Genomic DNA, 19782 nt, shown 5'->3' with positions numbered 1-19782 from the left:
CTAGGGCTGATGGGAGTTGTAAGCCAAAACATCTGGAGGTCCACAAGTTGCCCACCGCTGGTTTTGTGTGTCTGAAGATGACTTGAATTGGGTCAGGACATCAATCCATCTGGCTTAGGGTTGGCTGCTTTGGCTGCATAGCTGGATTAATCACAGAGCTAGGATGGCTGATGCCCCTGGCCCAAGATCTCAGGCCCCACTAGCCAGCCCAGATTCCCAGTTTTCAAATAAAGAGCAAGTCTCTAGCCCTTGTAGAAACGACATATAAGACAGAACATTCAGGCACGTTCCAATTGTTCTGTGAGAAATGAGCCCCCACCTTTCTGAGTGTTTAACCAATGAGAGAAGTCGTGGCTATGATCAACATCTCTAGCAGGGGTTTTGTGGTGTATTTTGAGCCTCCCTGCCATGTGGAATAGGGATTACTGCCCATGTAATGTTGGCGTAGCCGTAGAATGTTAGTGTGGCTGTGATTGGGCAGTAGCATATCCAGCACTGAAAGCTGTCTGCAGCTGGTGCTGGGAGGGAGAGTAGCGTATGACAGTACCGCAGTGTAGGCCAGTGTTGTCTAGTTCGCTAGCAGATTGATAGCCATCTGAATAGCTCCCTCGTAATACAGAAGTGCAATTTTGAAGTTGAAAGTGGCTCAGAACGTGCCATCCGCCAAGCCCCTGTAAGGGCCCTGATCATTCCACTTGTGGGTAATTCTGCTGGCGCTGCGAGTTCTTCTCCCATAAGTGCCACAAGTCTACCTGTTTTCCACTGCCAGATGTTGCGGGATATGGAACAATGCAGCACTGAAGCAGAGGCACCAGTCAGGGAGGGAGTCTCCCTCATATAGCATACATGGCTTTTCCTCGGCATCACGCCTGCCTCAGGCTGATTCATCGGTTTCACGCTCCGAATGTTACTAGCAGTTGCATGGGCCCATATGGCAGTAGTGCTCGCTCCGCCATTTTCTGCCTGGCTCTGTCTCCTCCAGGCCTCCCCGCATTTTGCGCCTGGCACCGGAGGGTGGGCCCGGCGGGGGTTCTCGTGGAAAATCCAAAACCCAGCAGCCCCCGAGTTACCCCGCCGCGGGCCCGTCCGGCGGGAGATGAGGGGAGTGTGCGCGAAGCCTCCAGCAGGGGGCGCGGCTGCCAGCGCCCTGTCGCCGTCTCCGCCTCCGCCTCGCTAGGAAGTGACCTAGGAGGAAGCCCTCCGGGTTTACCAGCACGGGAAAGAGTCCGTCTTTCTGCGGGCGCCGCCTGACCCCGAAGCGGGTGACACAAGTAAGAGGCGCAGCAGTGGCCGCCGTTGGGAGCTTGTCTGCGGCTGCTCGGGCCGGCTGGGCGCTTCTGTCGGTGGCGGCGGGGCGAGTGCAGGGAGGATGCCCATCCTGCATTTGCATTCCATGCTTGAGCTGCTGCCTTTCCTGCTCCTGTTGCTGCTGTTCTTGGCTCTGGGCTTTTTCCTGATCTACCTCCAGCGACCCGAAGAAGAAACCAAAAAGAATTAGGGGTGGGGTGGGGGGCGTGGGCGGGCTCCCGGTCTCTCCCACGTAAAGATGCAGGCGCTCCAGCCCTGAAAGTGGAGGCATAGCAAACCAACAAAGAAATCAAAGCAGGTTGGTGGCTTTTGAACATCTGTCTTCCTTTTCTCAGGGCTGCCTCCTTTCCAGAAAGCAACTTGTTCTGCCTCTTAACATGGGTGGAGCAATCAGCCCCCCCCCCCCACCCCGGCTGACTTTCTTTTTTATTTCGTTTTTGGTCTGGATTTGAAAAGTGGCACATGGGTAGGTTAAGTTTTGTAGGTGCGTGTCAGTGCTGTCTGACAACCAGTGTTCGCTGTTCCATCTCCAAAATACATCCCCTGCCCATCTATAGGCCAGTTGCCATCTTAGGCAACTGTAAATGCTGTGAGCACACAATTGAGCTTCATAGCTCTTCATGCCCCTCTGCCAGACGTGTGCAAGGTAATGTGTGACCTGGAGTGTACGCTTTTATATCTAATCTTGGCAAGTCTACCCAGCTACTCACCCAACAACAATAACAGCATACATGTTGTGAGGGATGTGCATAAAGTCAGAATGCCCCCATTGCATATGCAGAATTTTTGGCCAGTGATACTATGAAAGAGCCTGATGTATGTTTGTGGGAGGGGTGATGGTTGAAATCTCCCCCACAATTTTTTAACACTTCCTAGTGAAGCTGCCACAAGGTGATAAGGTGACGAGAATGGTAAGAACAAAAATCAGCCCTCTAGCCTGTCGCCTCTGTGATCCAGGATAACTGCCCTCAGGACGTTTGCTGAGTCTTGTGTGAACATAGAAAGATGCCTTATCCCAAGGCAGACCCTTTTCCAGCTAGCTCAAAATTATCTACTTGACTGGCAATGGCTCTGTAGGTTCTTCTGTGAGTATCTTTCCCAGATCTTGCCAGCTGAGGTCCTTCTTAGAGGAACGACTAGTGATCATTCCTTCCTGGGACCAGCTGCTGTATGTAAATCAAGTGTATGCTGTATGTAAATCAAATAAACCACTCAACTCGAGTGACCAAATCAGTATCTCCTCAGAAGTTAGCATACCACTGATCAACCCACATTTTGGGCCAAAGCTTAACACACATGGAAATTCAATTACACGCCAGAGCAATTGTAAAGCCACTGTGCATGGTGAATGCCAGCTACCATGCACAGAGGTCATTGGCCCTGAAATCTTGGTTACATTGATCTTCTGCATCTGATAAGTGCATTCACTATGCACAGAATGCTCGTATGACTGCTCTGGCGTGTGCAAAAACTGGGTAATCAGAGGAATAGTTTGGAAACCACCATGATTTAACTAGACTTGTTTGTTCTCTTTTGTATATGAGGGCATTATTGGGGGCAGTTGCCTTCCCCTACTTGGTATTTCCTATGGTGTCATTGCACCTCAGGGACACCGTGTCTCTGGCCATCTCACTGGTTCTCCACAGTGATAGAAGCAGGGTGGGGTGGGGGGAGGAACTTGCTCACACAAGCCATCATTTTCCATGAGCAGTGTAACAGTGGAGCTGTGGACTCCAGTGAGACACTGGATCCTCTTCTGTGATCTACAAACTTACGATGTGATTTTCCAGTTCATGGAAACAAAGGGGTGGATTTATATGAGATAGTCTCTCTGAAGTTACACTGGTATAAACAGGGTGGGGTTTTTTTTTAATGAAAGTTGCTTGCAGACATATAGAAACTGACTCTGTGACAATATGTATGCCAAAGGCACAAATCCCTTTACTAAAAAAAGTGACTGTGTTCTGTTGATAACATTGTTCTGGGTATTTCCCAGTCCTGGCGTACTCCTTGCTCTATTTCTGGCACTGTGCAGGTGGCCACTGTGGTGCAGAACACCTTTCACCAGCTTAGGCTAATGCACCAGCTAAGAGATTGAGAGCCTAGTTTCAGGAATCAGGATCTGGTAACCTCCAGGTTAGACTACTGCAACGGGCTGTAGCTGGGGCTGCCAGATGGGGTTTTGGAACCTGCCGTTAGATCAAGATACAGTGGCTAGATTGTTAACTGGGACTGGGCATTTTGATCACACCATACGAATGCTTCAACAATTGCACTGGTTCCCAGTCCATTCGTTGGTTCAAGTCAAAGTGCTAGTTTTGACTTTGAAAGGCCTTCATGGTTTGAAGGATCACCTGTCTCTAGAAGTGCTTAGCCATAAGACATTCAACAGAGACCCTTTTCTGGATGCCCTTGCCCACTGGAGGTGCAGCAGATGGCTTCTGGGGAGAAGGCCTCTGTGATGGTGCCCTGGTAACGGAAAGCTCTCCCTGGGAAGGCTTCCCTGGGGCTTACTCAGCCATCATTCCAGTGCTTGGTTGTCATTCCAGTGAATACTTTATTTTCCCAGGCCTTTTAACTTACTTAGGGCACAATCCTATGCATGTTTAGACAGAAATAAGCCCTACAACTCCTAGCATCCCCCAGCCAGTGTACCTTAGGACTTATTTCTGTGATAGGATTTATTTCTGTCTAAACATGTATAGGATTGCACCCTTACTTATCAGATTTTTAAAAATCCACCCAATAACAATATTGTTCTCTGGGCAGGTTACAAATAGAATCATAGAATAGTAATAATAATTTTTATTATTTGAAATAGTTCAAATAATAAAATGCAGTACAAATATGTGAAAGAAGACACAATGCAAAGTAACAAACAGCACAGACAGACATATATATATATATATATATATATATATATATGTGGCCATACATATCTAAAAACTAAGTCTCTGAAATGCCAAGCAGAAAAGAAAGGTATTTGCCACTTGCCGAGAACATAACAGTGTAGGCGCCAGGCGAGCCTCTTTGGAGAGTTTGTTCCATAAGTGGAGTGCCACCACTGAGAAGGCTATCGGTCTTATAGCCACCTTCCTAGCTTTCTTCGGTGAGGGCACCTGGAGGAAGGCCTCTGAAGATGATCATAAGGTCTGAGCAGGTACATATGGCAGATGTTCCTTTAGATACTCTGGCTCCAAGCCAATTAGGGCTGGAATGGTCAACACCAAAACTTTGAATTGGGCTTGGAAATGAATTGGGACTGGAAGCTGAGGAAGCACTGGTGTCGATGATCATATCAGCCAGCCCCAGTTAGTAACTTAGCAGCTCTATTTTGAAATAACCAAAGTTTCCAAGCCGTCTTCAAAGGTAACTCTGTGTACAATGCAGTGCACTTAATCTGCCTTATCTCTGCTGAAGAATTTTTATAATATCTGCAGCTTGTGTCATGTGATGAGTGGTTCTTATTGTTTTGTTGTACTTTGATTGCTTTGCTTTGTTTTTAGGCCCAGGAAATTGTTTGATGCGTGGGGTGAATGCCCTATAATAATAATTAATAGCTATTATGAAGTATGAAATGATAGAAAGTATTCATAACAAATGCTCTTATAAACACTATTGTTTTGCATTACAGCCATGATGGTATCCAAGGGCAGGCCTTTGGACCATGCTGAATCTTACCCCCAACCCCTCCTCATCTGTGTGCGTCCCTCCCTGCTAAAATGGTGACCCTGATCTCGCTGTGCTTTGTTGTGGGAAATTGCCTTCAGAAGGTTGACTTACTGTATTATTCCGGGGGGGGGGGGATGTCAGAGATTAGTGAAAGAAGAAGTCAGGATGGGGATGACGGTGGTCAAGCAGCGAGGAGATGTAGGCGAGATGGCTAAGGAAAGACTTTGCTGAAGACTGGGATCTTAAAGAGAACTCCGCAGGAGGAGATGGAGGTACCCTGATAAATGGAAAGGAGATGCCCTTTTCAGGTATGGCAGAAGGCACAGAGCTGGTAGCTGGTGGGAAAGGGCTGAATAGCAAATGAGCTTGAAAATGCTCATTGAAAATGGAGAGCAAGAAGGGGCCATGAGATTTAACCCAGGGCTGAGAGAGGGAAAGGACTCAGAACTTGAACTGAGCGGCAGAAGCTAACTGAGAATGCAACGGGGCATAAACAGCGTTGCTCTTCTCTTTGGAGTACCCACTCCCATCCATTTGAGTAGAACTGCTACATCTTTTCCCTGGAACCATGCCTGGTTTTGTCGCCTCACTTTTGCTTGATAGCAGCGGAAGCACACGTCACAGCTGCGAAATTCTGATGAGTGGGCAATGTGCCCTTTGTTTGGCCAATTGTCCATTCAGGCTTCAGAAGCTGCGCAGCAGTCTAGCCCCAAACAGGGCGAAGCAGGTAAGGCTGGATTTCTAAGCAAAAGAATGGCTCCCCCTCAGCTCCCAAGAGGATGGAACAGGGTGAAGTCCCAGGATGGAGACAGAACAGAACAGGCAGGGTCCTTGTCCGAGGAGATTTTTTTGCTCCAACTATGTCTTTGTTTTCAAGGGTTCGATTTCATTTCAGTCACCCCAATGTGACTAGCAGAGCTGTTTTCCTGTTTGGTGGAGACCCAGAGTACATGAAAGCCAGGACCAATGCTATCTCCTTCCCTCTCCTGAGCAAGCAGATTTTTTGTTCTCTTTTTTCCTCACAGTTCCCACTAAGCTGCCTCACTGACCTAACAACCACTGAAGGAGAGAAAGATGGGAGACACAGGCAAAGAAGACTATAAAATACACTCGTTTGATACAGAGATTCAGCAGTTACTGAAAACAGCCCTCAAAGGTCAGCATCTTTCACTCTCTCTTTCTCCCCCTTACCTCCCCCTGCCCCCACACACACACCTCCTGCTCCTCACATGAGCCAGCATGATTCAGTGGAGACACTGCTGAATGTGGCGCTTTTGGAGGCCGATTGCCATTATAATGGACTGTGTGCTCACATAGGAATTTGCCCATACCTTAAGGTCTTCAGTGGCCCTACTCCAGGGGTCTTCTTGCCTTTGGAAGATAGAAGGGTGGCAACTGGAGATAGAATCTTTTCTGTACTGGCTCCCTGATTCCAGAATATTCTGCTCAAAGACATGCATCTGGTGCCTACTTAATTGTTGCCAGGTTAGGGGAGTTCTATTCTTTCAAGCCGGGAGATAGCCAAGCAACTTGGATGACTCTAAAGGTGATTAGACACATTCATGGTCCCAGGTCATAGTCTGGAGGCACATGAGGCAGCCACCTTGCTGAAGCTAAGCAGGTTTGGGTCTGGTCAGTGCTTGGTGGGGAGACCACCTGGGAATCACACGTAGCCACCTTGAGTTCCACAGTGGAAGAAAGGTGGGGTATAAATGTAATGAATAAATACAAAAATAAAAAAATAGAGAATAAGGCTATCAAGGGCTACTAGTCCTGATAGCTATATGCTGTCTCCAGTATTGGAGGCAGCATGCCTCTGTACACCAGGTGCGGGGGAACATGTTGTACACATGTTCTGCTTGTGGGCTTCCTGTGGGCAGCTGGTTGGCCTCTCTGTGAACAGAATGCTGGACTAGATGGACCCTTGGTCTGATCCGGCCTGGTTTTTCTTATGTTCTTATGTTCTTGTGTTCTTAAGCTTTTAATAACGGATATCTTGGTCTTTGATAGCTGTCTTAGGACTGTTCTATGTTCTCCTGTTTTAGTATAGAGTTTAATATTGTGTTTGTTCATTTATTTTTTGTATGTGCATTTGTTTGTTTTTGGAGCTGGGTGGAGAAAGCTCTTATTGCATCCACGTCCCAGTTCCAAAATTACATTTCATATCTAGTCCTCAAAGAGAGGACATACTAGATATTAAACAGAAAGGAACGGATTAAAACTTTTGCCATTAGAGTGTTTGCTGGACTCTCAACCTCAGGTGAGACCAGGCATATGTGTAACATCTGCTGTATATGGCATGCACATGGCTGTCCCTCTTCAGCACGCAACACAGAGAGCAGATGCTCAGCAGGTCTGAGGGAGCGATGTAGGCACTGCTATTGGGGCAGAGCCCATAGACCCCAGATGGCACCTGAGCTGCAAGAGTATAGAGCAGCCTTCTTCCAGCTGCTGCCCTCCAGATGTGTTGGTCTACAACTCCTGTCATCTCTGGCCAGCATGGCCAATGGTCATGCTGGCTGGGAATGATAGGAGTTGTAGTCCAACATATCTGGAGGGCACCAGGTTGAGGAAGGCTGGTATAGAGGATCAATTTCCAAATATGAAACTAGTAAGAACTGCTGACAACATTTCAATCATAGTCAAAAGGCCACAGCGGGTTTTGTTCTTTTATTCTAAGTTCTAAACTGAAAGGTGGTGCAGAAATATTTTAAGAAAATAAATACATGTAAACAGGTCACAGTTGTAGTCCCCCCTCCCCCAAGTATCCTGAGAATTGTAGTTTAACAAGGCTTCTGAAAATACTGTGTTGGAATTCCCAGTCACTTCACAGGGATCCCAGGTCTCCTTCACTGGGAGGCCTGGCAGTTCAAGCAGTTTGAACCTGGACGAAATTCTTAGGGCAGATACAATTCGGCTCAGCCATGGACTCCCTTGGGTGGTCTTCAGGAGGCCACTCATCTCTGATCCTCAGATTCCTCCCATCTTTTAAGTGGAAGACCAAATTACCTTCCTTACAGGAGATATGGGATGAAGAAAGGCTTGTGGGCCACCATTGTGTGGAGATAGTTTTGGTCCATGAATTAAACATCCGTCAGAAATTAAGGAACCCAGCAGTAAAGTATTGCTGCCCAATTTTAAATGCCCAGAATGCTTGTATGTTTGTTTCAAGGCCGTACTGAGAGTGTTGTCTCTTCTTCCGTAGACCCCAGCAGTGTGGATCTGGAGAAAGTGGCCAATGTAATTGTGGACCAGTCCCTCAAAGACTGTGTGTTCAGCAAAGAGGCTGGGCGCATCTGCTACACCATCATCCAGGTGGGAGCCCGAGCATCCTGTCTGTTGAGAATCAGCAGCTTGTTCAGCACTGATGACTACGGGCAGCTACTCTGCAGATTCTGTTTGTATACACGCAACATACTTCTCATGGATGTGGCTGTACATGATAAGCATAAATCACACCTCACCATGAATCTTCTGACCAGTAATGCCCCCCCCGCCCGCCGCCGCCCAGGTATTTGCAGTCCCCAAAGTACAAAACTCCCAAAAGCTTCTCCAAAGTGGAATTCAGGTTCTGCAGTCCTGTTCTAAATGATTTGTGTTTAAATGTCCCAGTCCTCTCTTTTGTTTCTTCCCTCTTTCACTCTTCTAAAAAATATTTTCTGTGTGGTTGATGGAAGATAAGAGGTAGATAGGTTATGGCAGCGGGAGGAGACTAACCTTTTTGGAATGCAGCAATAATGCAAGTAAAGAACCTAATACACCCACACAGAGCCTGTAGGTTGCATAAAAGCAGCTCTGGATGTGCATGTTGTCCATCTTGGCTCTACCACCAGCCATGCTCCCTTTCCTGCAGATGGAGCTTGGTTTAGCCTGCCCTGCCGAACATGTTGGGTATCCAGCCCACCTGAGAGGATAGGAGGTGAATTTATCCCTTCAACCACAGCCCAGGCTTGGTGAGCAAAACTCATAACTGACCCATGTCAAGTTTTGCCTCCCACTACACTTTGTGCACCTACAGGCTCCTGCTTCATCACGCCAGACCTTTTTCTGCGCAGGGACGGTGCTTGAATAGCATGAGAGAGGTAAAAAAGACACCTGTTGCTACAGCTAAGATTGCCTGCAGCACCCTTCTGGGAGTCACATCTCTGCCTTTGTCACAGGCAGAGAGCAAACAGGCGGGCCAGAGCGTCTTCCGGCGGGGCCTCCTCAACCGACTACAGCAGGAGTATAAGGACCGTGATGAACTGCGAGCCCAGTCCCTCCAGGCGTGGGTCTGCTTTGTCACCTTTATCTGCAACATCTTTGACTACCTGAGGGTAAGGGGATGGTGCTAAGAACAGGGTCCCTCTCTCCCCCAGTGTCTCCAGATCAAACGTCAGAGCTGGCATGGTACTGGTTGTAGAGTCTCTTTTTTATACTCCCAGTTTACAAGGCCTTTAGAAAATCCCCAAAGAGTTGTAAACATCAATTTACAAGACTTGATGGCTTTTTAACAGATAAGGGGGTAGATAAATGTTAAATGTTAATTGTCAGTCCACTGCCCATTAACAGGTCAACAACATGCCCATGATGGCACTGGTGAACCCAGTTTACGATTGCCTGTTCCGACTGGCGCAGCCCGATAGCCTGCGGAGAGAGGAAGAGGTGAGTGCCCGTGGGGAGGAGAGCCATTTGACCCTGTGAAAATGCAGCTGTGGAAAAGAACCATAGAAGCATAGAATAGTGGGGTTGGAAGGGGCCTACAAGGCCATCGAGTCCAACCCCCTGCTCAGTGCAGGAATCCAAGTCAGACCATCCCTGACAGATGGTTGTCCAGCCATGTCTTGAATGTCTCCAGTGTGGGAGAGCCCACCACCTCCCTAGGTAATTGGTTCTGAAAAGTAGGTAATGTAGAGGGCCTTTTGCTGCAGAAGGTGTCTCATCTTTTGGGGGTGCTTGAAGAGACTGTACAGGAGCCTGACTGGTAAGGTAGGGCATCTTAGGACAGGACGTTGGGGACAACAACAAAAGAGTGGTTGGGACAGAAACTGGCTACTAACACTGTGGGAAGTGGAGGGACTTGATTCACAAAGTACGTCAGCTGTTTCACTGTAAGCTCCTGTCTGCTATCCATACGTGCTGATGGCGCTACAGTACTAAAAGAACCTTCCCAAATGGATTAGCGTCTTTGCATAGGAGAAGCCGGGCCCGCTCCTTCTCCACCCTTCTCTTCTGGTTTAATGTGAAGCTGTCAACATGAGAAGTTTCCTTGTGGCAAATGCCTGACAGGGTGCGTGTGTGTGTCACTTTCCTTCCATTAAGGTGGACTGTCTAGTGCTGCAGCTGCACCGCATTGGTGAACAGCTGGAGAAGATGAACACCCAGCGGATGGACGAGCTCTTCTCCCTCCTGCGAGATGGCTTCCTCCTGCAGGAGGGTGTCAGCTCCCTCTCTCAGCTATTACTGCTAGAGATCATCGAGTTCCGGGCTGCCGACTGGAAAATGACAGATGCGGCGCAGAAGTACTATTACAGCGAGGTCACTGATTGAATGGTCCATTGCTAGCACCACCGCACAGTGTTTGAATTGCCGCTCTGACTCCTTTCACAAGCAAATTTCATACAAAGCAAAAGAAAAACGGCGCTGCAATTATTTTTAACGCTTTTTGTCTAGCACTTTTTTTGTATATAGAATGTATAACATGCTCCCCCGATAGCTCTTTTGTGCTGGGTAATGGCTGGCTGCAGTCGAGGAGCTGGGAGGGCAGTTTGATTTGGGGCAGCGGTGGGGTGCGCAGAGAGGCTAGCATTTGCAACTGCTGCTCCCGTTGTGTTGCACTAAACAGGGACCTGTATTAATCACTGTTGCATGCAGACCGCCATTTTACACAGGGTTGCTGCCTCTCCTTACTTACATATGTTAAACTTTATTGTGTGCGGCCTAAAAATTAAAGAGGCAGTGGTTTAAAACCAGCCTGATCATAACCTTAATTTACCCTGAAAGGACAGCCGCTGGGAATGTCTCATTCTCCAGCCTGGATTTGCAGTTTGCTATTTTTCAGCAGGGGTGGGGACCCTCTTTTGGACTGAATTGAATTTCAAAGACGCTTGGGCGGGGGGGATGGGGGACATTCCAGTGGTGGTTGGGGCCAAAAATATGAAAAAGTGTAGCTTAAAGCTCTTCCTGACAGTAATGAAGCCTTAGGGGAGGCATTTCAACCTTTTAGGACAGAGAAAAAAGTTGGGCAAAAGCTGGGAAACCATCAAACCATAGAAGGGAAGGTGATTCTGTAATCGAAGCACAAGCAGAGAATTTCAGTTTGCTTCCTTGTAACTCACTTGGCTCAGCTCTGTATGCCAGCTGCTGGGGAACATGAGCAGGAGGGTGCACTTTCTCTCACATCCTGGTTGTGGGCTTCCCACAGGCATCTGGTTGACCACTGTGGGAAACTGGATGGTGGGCGAGATAGGCCTTTGGTCTGATTCAGCTCGGTTCATCTTATGCATTCAGGAGTCCCATTTGCCCCACTGGTACTGACCATCGCTATGAGGCACATGTGATGTGAGGACAACTTTACCGCTGCTCTGAAATCAAAAGATGCTTTGTTTGTGTGGCAGTGTTACGTCCCAGTGGCAGAGAGTTTCACGTTTTTGCCATACTTCCTACTTCTTGTTAAAAGGCAGGTTTTTAAAAGGCATGTCGCTTCAGGTACGCATGCAAGAGTGGGAATACGTTTCTAGCAGATTCTCATTAGGTTAAAAAAAAATAGATTGTTTCTACCCACAAATGGGATTGCTGGGAGTACTGTTCGTTTGCAATGCTTTTTGATGGGAAAATAAGTTGCCTGAAAGGTGAAATTCCAAGTATGCTTAGAGATACACATTCACCAATATGTGGTTCAGGCCAGCCAGGTCTGTACTTCCTTAGGCTGCAAGTTTGAATGCTTCCTGATGCAACCAAAAGACCCCTCCTTGAATACAGAAAACTAGTTTGGCAAGGAAAGGGCAAGGCTAGAACCCTTCACTTTGCCATGTTGGGTTTGATGGAGCGTGTTCAGTCATGTCACTTCCAAGTGGCAGTCAGATGTGGGACAGTACCTGGAGGGCTGAATCGGTTGTTTGATATTTACTTACCTAGAAGTAAGTTCCATCAAAACCGGGGCGGGGGGTATTTCCAAGAAAGTACATTTAGGATTGGGAGAGGGGCAGCCTTTCCCTCTGCTTTTTGCCTTTAAAATAACAGATAAACTGCTTAGATTCTTAAGGGGCCATACATCACTCTCCTGAGATCAACCACTTTCATGACTATGGTGCAGGGCATGCCATACTGTAAAAGCTGCCGCCCAGCTATTGGTTCTATGAATGGCGCTTAATGCTACTGGAAAGGCATGCTGGAGTTTGTGGACTCCAGATGACAATTCAGCAGCATTTTCTTATATAAAAAAGGATGCCATCATGAGCATATCATGAGCACCATCATGAGCACATGATGCATCTACAGCTGCAGGAGGGTGCTACGCAAATGCTTTCAACCTGCAGCCCCCAGTATGTTCTATTCCTTTCTTTCCCCTCTCCTGGTCAGCTCAGGTGTAGCTAACAGCTAAGTCAGTGCCTTCTCCCATATAGGAGGTGTGAAGCCAACATGATGTTCCAAAGCCTCACTCCACAGCAGAATTATTCCATGGAGAACATGTAACGACAAACTGATTTTGTAACTTTTATACAATAGCTACTTTGAACTACAGTATTGTACATTTATGTTAAAAGGGTTGGAATTTTTTTAAAATAAACATTTTACACATCCACCTGTACTCCCTCTTTTCCTTCCATCAAGGAGCTATACTAGATAAAAAGTTTCTTTATGGCAGGGCTGTAAGTAGTCATTTAGCTGGTTGCCTGTGGCAAGCAAGAATTGTCTTTAGGTTACCAGGGAGGTAAGCTTTATGGAAGTTGAGTCTTTATTTCTTTCAGGCAAAAATGAGTAACAGGTATTAGAAGTAGGACCTGCAACAAGATTGCAGTCTGGAGTGCTGCTGCTTAGCATTCTAGCTACTGCATTTCATCCCCCCTTCCCTTGCCGTTTTCTGTTCCCTACCCCCACTTCATCAGCAGTCTATGGCAAATGAGCATGCTCATTCCTCATTGGTCTTTTTAGGGGTTCCCCCCTTAGGTTTTTTTTTTCCCCTAAAGTCTCTTCTGTACTTTGGCAAACATTTTGGTTTGTCCAGGCCTGCTGTTGCCTCCCTCTTGTGCATGAATGGTGCTGCTTTGGCTACAGAAGGACTGGCACTCAGAATTGAGATAGTTATAACTAACAGGTATTATAAGGCAGGCAAGCTAGTAACTTCGGTGGATTTATTTGCAAGGCTGCTTTATGGCACATTCTTTGGAAAGAAACAGGTGGCACAGTGTTCAGCCACAAGAAAAACGATACATTATAATGATTTCTAGAGCTCTTCTTATCCCCTAAGGGATTTGCAATCCTTCTCTCCATCAGCCTCAAAACAAATTTGTGATCCATATTCCTTTCTGCAGATAGAGTTAAGATACCATCCAGTCCACAGCTAAGACACAGTGTGAACTAATTAAGAGCAATCCTACGTCCCCTAGACAGCATCTAGGGGAGATAGGATTTTTCGGTTTCCCAGTTCCACGCTTGTAGCTGGGAAACCATGCTCCCCGCCCCCTTGTAGCTTGCAGGGAGAGACCCCCCCCCCCACGCTTGTAACATGGAGCACAGAGGGGTGAAAACGGCGTTCTTGGGGGCGGGGATGGGAGGAGATCACGGAAGCTGTTTTAGACAGCTTCCTATGTGGTCTCCAGCCCCGTTCCCGCCCCCTTCCCGAAGCCGCACTTAGACAGATGAAAACATATGTCTAAGGCAAAGTGCAGGGCGGCTGCAGCATGAAGGGAATCCTTCATGCTGCTTCCACTCTGCATTGGATAGGCGGTTGCCTCCGACTTCAGGGGAGGTCGGAGGCACCCGTCTCTCTATAGGATTGCGCCCTAACTAGTATACTTCATAAAGACACATAACACAACTGGGGTTCAAGGTGATTCAATCATGCATGTTCATCATTTGATTACTTCACCACCAAGTGATGGCTTCCATGGTTTGAAAGGGTTATCATGAATAAAGTACCACAGACAGAACTTTTCATATCTTCTCACATCACCTCAAATGGAATCCTTGTCAATGTGGTCAGTTCACACATTGTAGGGAAAGCAAGTGGTGTGAGCAGGCATGCATGAAGGCCTAAGGAGAGCCATACGTACAATAGTTTGAAGAGAGATCAGTTTTCACTGAGAAGTCCATTCATCCTTCCACATTACTGTCAACTAACCCGTGACACAAAAGCATTGTAGAGAGGGAGATTGTTCACCAGAGATACAGGGAGAACATCAGACTGTGGTTTCCATCTTTATTACCCTTAATTTTCAGCCCAGATCTACTTCAGCTCAGGATGTTGCCAGACAACTCTGAAGAAAGTACAAAATCCTAGGTTATTTCTTCTACAATCCCCCAGAAGACTGCCTGTAACTTAAACAGGCTGTTCTACATCACAACCAAACCCTCTGCCTGGAAAGGGGCTGGAATGTTACGCAGAGCAAGCGAGATGCATATAAAGAGGGGCCTGTACTGAGGAGGTCACCTAGGAGAGTAACCAGAATTATACCATGTGAGTGAGAAAATGGAGACATTTTATTTTAGCTAAGGTTTTCTTTAGGGCATACACTTTGCAAACGGCCAGCTGAGAAGGTGGCCATAGCCCTCCCAGGCTCATGATATGCAAGGAAAGGCATATGTGAATTCTGAAAAATCCTTGCCCCGTAGCAAAGTCTCAGTCATCAAATGCTGCATCTGCAGAATGGTGCATTCTCTACCACCACCGAAAGTGAGCAAAGGCCCGGTTAGCCTCAGCCATCTTGTGCAGTTCATGCTTTTTCTTTATTATAGGACCCTCATTGTTGAAGGCCTCCAGCAGCTCATGGGAAAGCTTTTCATGCATAAATGTCCGCCTGTGCTTCTTTTCCCTGCATTCAGTGATCATCCACTTCATGGCTAAGAAGCGCCGCCGGCTGTCTGACAGAGGGGTCGGGACCTACAAGAGACAAAAACCAGGGCTGACTGTAGCTTTATATTCAATGCCTCTAAATGCGAGACAAATTTAAGTACCCTGAATATGTTTGTTTCAGTTTCAGAAATGTTGAAACGAAGATCTGGGTTCCAAAGACCTCGGGTTGTGGGGCAAGGGCAATGATAGACTGCAGCAGAAAAGTCAAGGTACCAAGCTTGGGAGCAGCAGCTGCGAGAACAGAAATCACAGAAGGCTTTCAAAATCTGTCCCTATCTCGCCACTCGTGGTTGCTAGGCCTTAAAAGGGATGCTGCCCAGCCACATCCAACTTTTTTTTCTCAGCAGCTTTATGAGCTTTTCAAAGTAAAACTGAAATCCTAGACCACTGAAGATCACTCAGTACAGCTTCAAAGCAATTCAAAAGAAAAACAAGGGGATCCTTATGCTATAGAAAGTTGTTGTCACAAGCACTGAAATCGTTGCCAGTGAAGCGTGCCTTGTTTGACTCCAACTGCAGCAGAGAGAAGTCCAAGTCTGTGGTTACACAGAGGGAAAGTGAAATGGCTCCTCTCCCAATGTTCAATTCAATGGAACCATGAACTGCTGAGGCCTCTTAATGCTACTCCACACTGATGATAATGCTTCCGCTTTTGTGGAAAACATAAACCAATTCAGCTGGGGTTTGAGGGAAGTAGATCATGTCACCATAGTTTTAGTTCTTACATGGACTCATGTTCTCCCTCTCCCTCTCTTTTATGGCTCACCTGGTAGGTTTTACCTCCCTTCTGGACACCAACAAGCCCAATGACAGGTTCACAGTTTTTCAATGCCTGGTGGAAGATTGTGTAGGGGTTGCACTCAATGTTTTCTTTCTCCTTCTCGTCAGCTTTATAGTACTTCTCGAGCTGCTTCCTCTTGATGAGTTCTAAAGTCTTAATTGCAAACAAAAGAAACTGAGTTTCCTCTTAATGGTTCTAAAGTCTTAATTGCTAGCAAAAGTAAAAGTAGCACAGCTCTTTCTGTGAAAAATGTGCTTAAAAACAGGATTTTTACCAACTCCAGACAAAGTCACCCATGCACATGCATCCCAGACAGTGCTATCTATGCACATTGCCTGAAGGGTCTTTCCCGCAGAGCGTGCCATGTATAAATAAATTCAGACCATGACATTTGAGAAGCCTTCAGAGCAGAATCTCACCACTTGAATTCCTGGCCAGTAAAACAACAAAGTCTTGTGGCACCTTAGAGACTATCAACTGTATTCCAGCATATGTTTTTGTGGACACTGTCCACTTCATCAGTTGCTCCTCTCTAACTACTGGATGCCTGACTGACCCAGGTCTCAGAGCCACTAGCAGATGTTACCTTTGACTTTTTGGCCACCTCCTTGGCCACCATGAAGGTCCTTTAAAAAAAAGAAGTTCTCAGTCTGCACTGGATTTAATGTTAAAAGACAGACTTTACAATCTGATGTGTGATTGCAGATCTGCCGTACTTCTCCTGTCTATAAGGATAAGTTATAGAAGCTATGTATCATTTGTGATTTGCAGAATTTGGAAATTTGTTTGCAAGGCCTCTAGCTGGAAGAAGATAACAAGAAATAGCTGAAGATGCAGAAACTGAGGTCCATGATGGATTAAGGCAAGGAAAGGCAATTTCTATATGGCCTTAAAAATAGGAGTACTGTTCGTTTGCCACTTTGGCAATAATCTAAGAAAACCATTAGTAATCAAAAAACTAACTTTTTACCTGATTCATAATGGTTCGGGCCAAAATTTTATCCCCTCCCATCATCATCATGCTAGTGAATTTCCTGTAATGACAAAACACCAGCATTGTACCAGCATTCCAGGTATCCTCACCATTACATAAGATTCTCATAACGAACCTCTACCACTACACCGATCATCCAATACACTATTTATGGAGATTTGGAAGAAGAGTACCAAGTGCGGTGTAGTGGTTATAGTGTTGGACTAGGATTCAGGAGATCTGGGTTCTAGTCCCCACTTGGCCATGAAGCTCACTGGGTGACTTTGGACAGTCATTGACTCTCGGCCTAGCCTGCCTCTCAGGATTGTTGTGAGGATAAAATGGAGAGGAGGATCACGTAAGCCACCTTGGCTTCCTTGCAAGAGGAAAAAAGGCGGGATATAAATGTAGTAATAAATTAAAAATAAAAATACAATATCTGCCTATGATCCACCTGCTACACAACTGGAGGGGAAGATCAATAGCTGTGGTATTTGCTGTGGAAGCTTGCTGGAGGGCTACCAGCTGCCACCATGGAGCGCTACTAATTGGGAGAGGGGGAGGAGAACACAACAACCATACTGAAAGGCATCACGAGGCACCAGAAGAGACAGCCATTGCAGCATGCTGCTCTCAGTGGAACACTGATGACATCTAGGCCATGATATCTGCAGCTTCCAAACACCTCCATGTTTCTGCTGCCGTGCAACGCCCTCAGCCAAGTGTGTCATATCCTCTTGGTGGCAGAAGCAAACCACTACACAAGCCACCAACAGTCTGCAGCCATGCATGGCAAAGAACACAGAAAGGGTCAACGAGAGTAAAAGCACAGTTCAGGCATCTTTAACAATAGTCAGCAGATGCTTACAAAACTGGGATATAAAAATGGAGGCATATAGGCAATAGGGAATGTATTGTTGTCACTGCAGACTATTCTTTTATCCCTGCCCGGCTTTCTGTTCCAATGCAAAACCTGAAATACAGAGGGGCAGAACTTCTCAGTGAATATTGATCTATTGTGTTGGAGCGGCTGTTGTGCCTCTGTTTTGAAGAAAATATAAGGAAAGTTCTGGGAGTATTCTAGATTGCTCCATATCATAATAAAACACTACCAATAAAGCCTTGAGATTTGGGGACATCCTGCTTATAGTGCTGTGCTTCTCACCTTTTCTACTAAAAGTTATTAGTATTTCTATCTGCTATACTTTGCTCAACTGAATTTCTCTAAGAAACCAATGATATTTCTTTGTTGAGTGGTAGACATAGGTGCAAGAACTAGATCTAGTCATGTATGATAGCATTCAGACCTGATCAATGGCTCATAGAACACAGAGCTGCTAACACTGGAAGGGGTTGCTTTTATAGGTTGGATTGTTTTGAGCCCCCACTTAAGCTTTTCTTCCTCTGACATTTGTTCTGGAGATTTCTGATACACTTCTTTGTCCACTTCTGGCTCAAGGAAACTGGGATTGTATCGGCTCCACCTGACCTGAGTCAGCCTATGAAAGATGTGAAGAACAGAAAAAGAATGTCACACATAAATTTTCAGCCCCAAGAACTGGTAGTAGTCTGCATGTAAATCCCCTTCCCACATCCAATTCTGTGACCCAATCCTACGGATGTATTATGATCATTAATAATAATAATTTCATTTCTATATCACCCAATTGCTAAAGCCATCTGGACAGTTCACAAAAATTAGAAATACAAGATAGTAAAATATAATATAAAATCTTGAACATACAACATTTTAAACAATTTAAACAGCTAAAACAGTTACAATAAGATATTGGACCTGATAAAAACAACTGACATAAATGCCCCATCATATGCTGTCAAATGCCTGGGAGTAGAAGAAAGTCTTAACCTGGCCCCGAAAAGTTGGCAATATTGGTGCCAGGTAGACCTCAGTGGGGAGTATTCCATAATTGGGGGTCCTCTCCCTCGTTGTCACCTTCTGAGCCTCCCTAGGAGGAGGCAGTCAGAGAAAGGCCTCAGATGTCAATTGTAATGTCCAGGTATCCCATGTTCAGCCCAAAACAGAGTTGGGTGCACAAGAGCCTATTGACTACGATGGGCTTAGACACACATACTTTTGCATAGGACCAGGCTGCCCAGCTTCATATTCATGCTCAGGATTATTAGAGTGTGGACTCAGTGTGGATTTTCTCTATGCATGCCTATGGCTGATTATATTCCACATGAGGCTGTTAGTATGGAACAAGAGAATGACAGGCATTCCTGATCAATGTGAAATGTACAGATAGGATCTTAAGTGAGTATTTCCCTTGTGACAATAACTTAGATAAATGTGTGCAAATTCTTAGCTTGCGTAACGTATGTCAGATGCTCCAATCCCCAACGGATCCAGTATATCCCAAGATACATCAAATTCGTACTGGAAGTTGGATCATTCACAAATTATTATTTTTTTACTCCTTCCTCTCATGAGAGAGCCACCGCACCTACAACTCTCCTGATGGTAACACACGCTAATTTAAACAGTGTTCTAAAAGACAGAAGTCAGCTTTGGGGCTTTTTCCTCACAATGAAGACAGCTGGTGTTACACACCTTACCGATTAGAGGCATACTTTAAGCGCCACCTTATTTGTAGAACCAGGTAAGTCATCTTGAGCTCTGTGCTCGAGTCTAGATGCACCTCCCGGTGTTGCATCTCTTTAATATTCTACTCTTTAATATTCTGTAACTTCCGAACAAACATCTTCACAAGTCAAATCCTTGATTTAGGATGTAGTTCCTAAACCAACGAACTTCATGATGCTATATGGAGCTTTAATCTTAAGTAAAGTACAATTCTTTAAAAAACAGACATTCCTGTCTGCGCTCCACATTATGGATGCAAAGCCTTCCAACCCCTGTTTTGGAGCCCCCCGTCCTCACCCGGGCAACCAGACTTTCCATGGGCCGCAGAGCCGTCGCCCAAGCACCCCGAGCTTTTCCGCCATGGGGGCAGCCATCTTGCTTCTGTCCTC

At 46.1% G+C, this 19782-nt stretch overlaps 3 protein-coding genes across 5 annotated transcripts in view; 2 read left to right on the top strand and 1 right to left on the bottom strand.

The window, feature by feature from the left end:
• Positions 1–6083, top strand: part of SLC25A19 (solute carrier family 25 member 19) — a 21778-nt gene extending 15695 nt beyond the window's left edge. The window contains exon 8 of the mRNA XM_084838057.1: positions 6006–6083. The gene's annotated coding sequence lies outside the window, so the exon portion shown is untranslated. The remainder of the gene's footprint in view (positions 1–6005) is intronic.
• On the top strand, positions 1183–12768 carry MIF4GD (MIF4G domain containing). Of its 2 annotated transcripts, none has more exons than XM_084838065.1 (6): positions 1183–1271; positions 6006–6136; positions 8186–8295; positions 9141–9296; positions 9532–9624; positions 10282–12768. In XM_084838065.1, the coding sequence occupies exons 2-6, from the start codon at positions 6055–6057 to the stop codon at positions 10507–10509; spliced, it is 669 nt and encodes a 222-aa protein (XP_084694191.1). In that variant the 5' UTR covers positions 1183–1271; positions 6006–6054; the 3' UTR covers positions 10510–12768. The 2 variants fall into 2 exon arrangements, with proteins under 2 accessions (XP_084694191.1, XP_084694190.1); XM_084838064.1 differs by having other exon boundaries at positions 1183–1606.
• Positions 12662–19782, bottom strand: MRPS7 (mitochondrial ribosomal protein S7). 2 transcript variants are annotated; one of them, XM_084838062.1, is made up of 5 exons: positions 19366–19782; positions 18096–18287; positions 16786–16849; positions 15801–15968; positions 12662–15061 (listed from the first exon to the last, which is right to left on the bottom strand). In XM_084838062.1, the coding sequence occupies exons 1-5, from the start codon at positions 19461–19463 to the stop codon at positions 14840–14842; spliced, it is 744 nt and encodes a 247-aa protein (XP_084694188.1). In that variant the 5' UTR covers positions 19464–19782; the 3' UTR covers positions 12662–14839. The 2 variants fall into 2 exon arrangements, with proteins under 2 accessions (XP_084694188.1, XP_084694189.1); XM_084838063.1 differs by having other exon boundaries at positions 19691–19782.

The sequence above is a fragment of the Heloderma suspectum genome, chromosome 2, assembly GCF_057233095.1.
Source record: "Heloderma suspectum isolate Gila_16-S chromosome 2, 16-S_ref, whole genome shotgun sequence".
In the NCBI taxonomy this organism is placed as follows: Eukaryota; Metazoa; Chordata; class Lepidosauria; order Squamata; family Helodermatidae; genus Heloderma; species Heloderma suspectum.
Note: the sequence above shows the minus strand (reverse complement) of the source record. Positions and strands in the feature narration are given on the sequence as shown.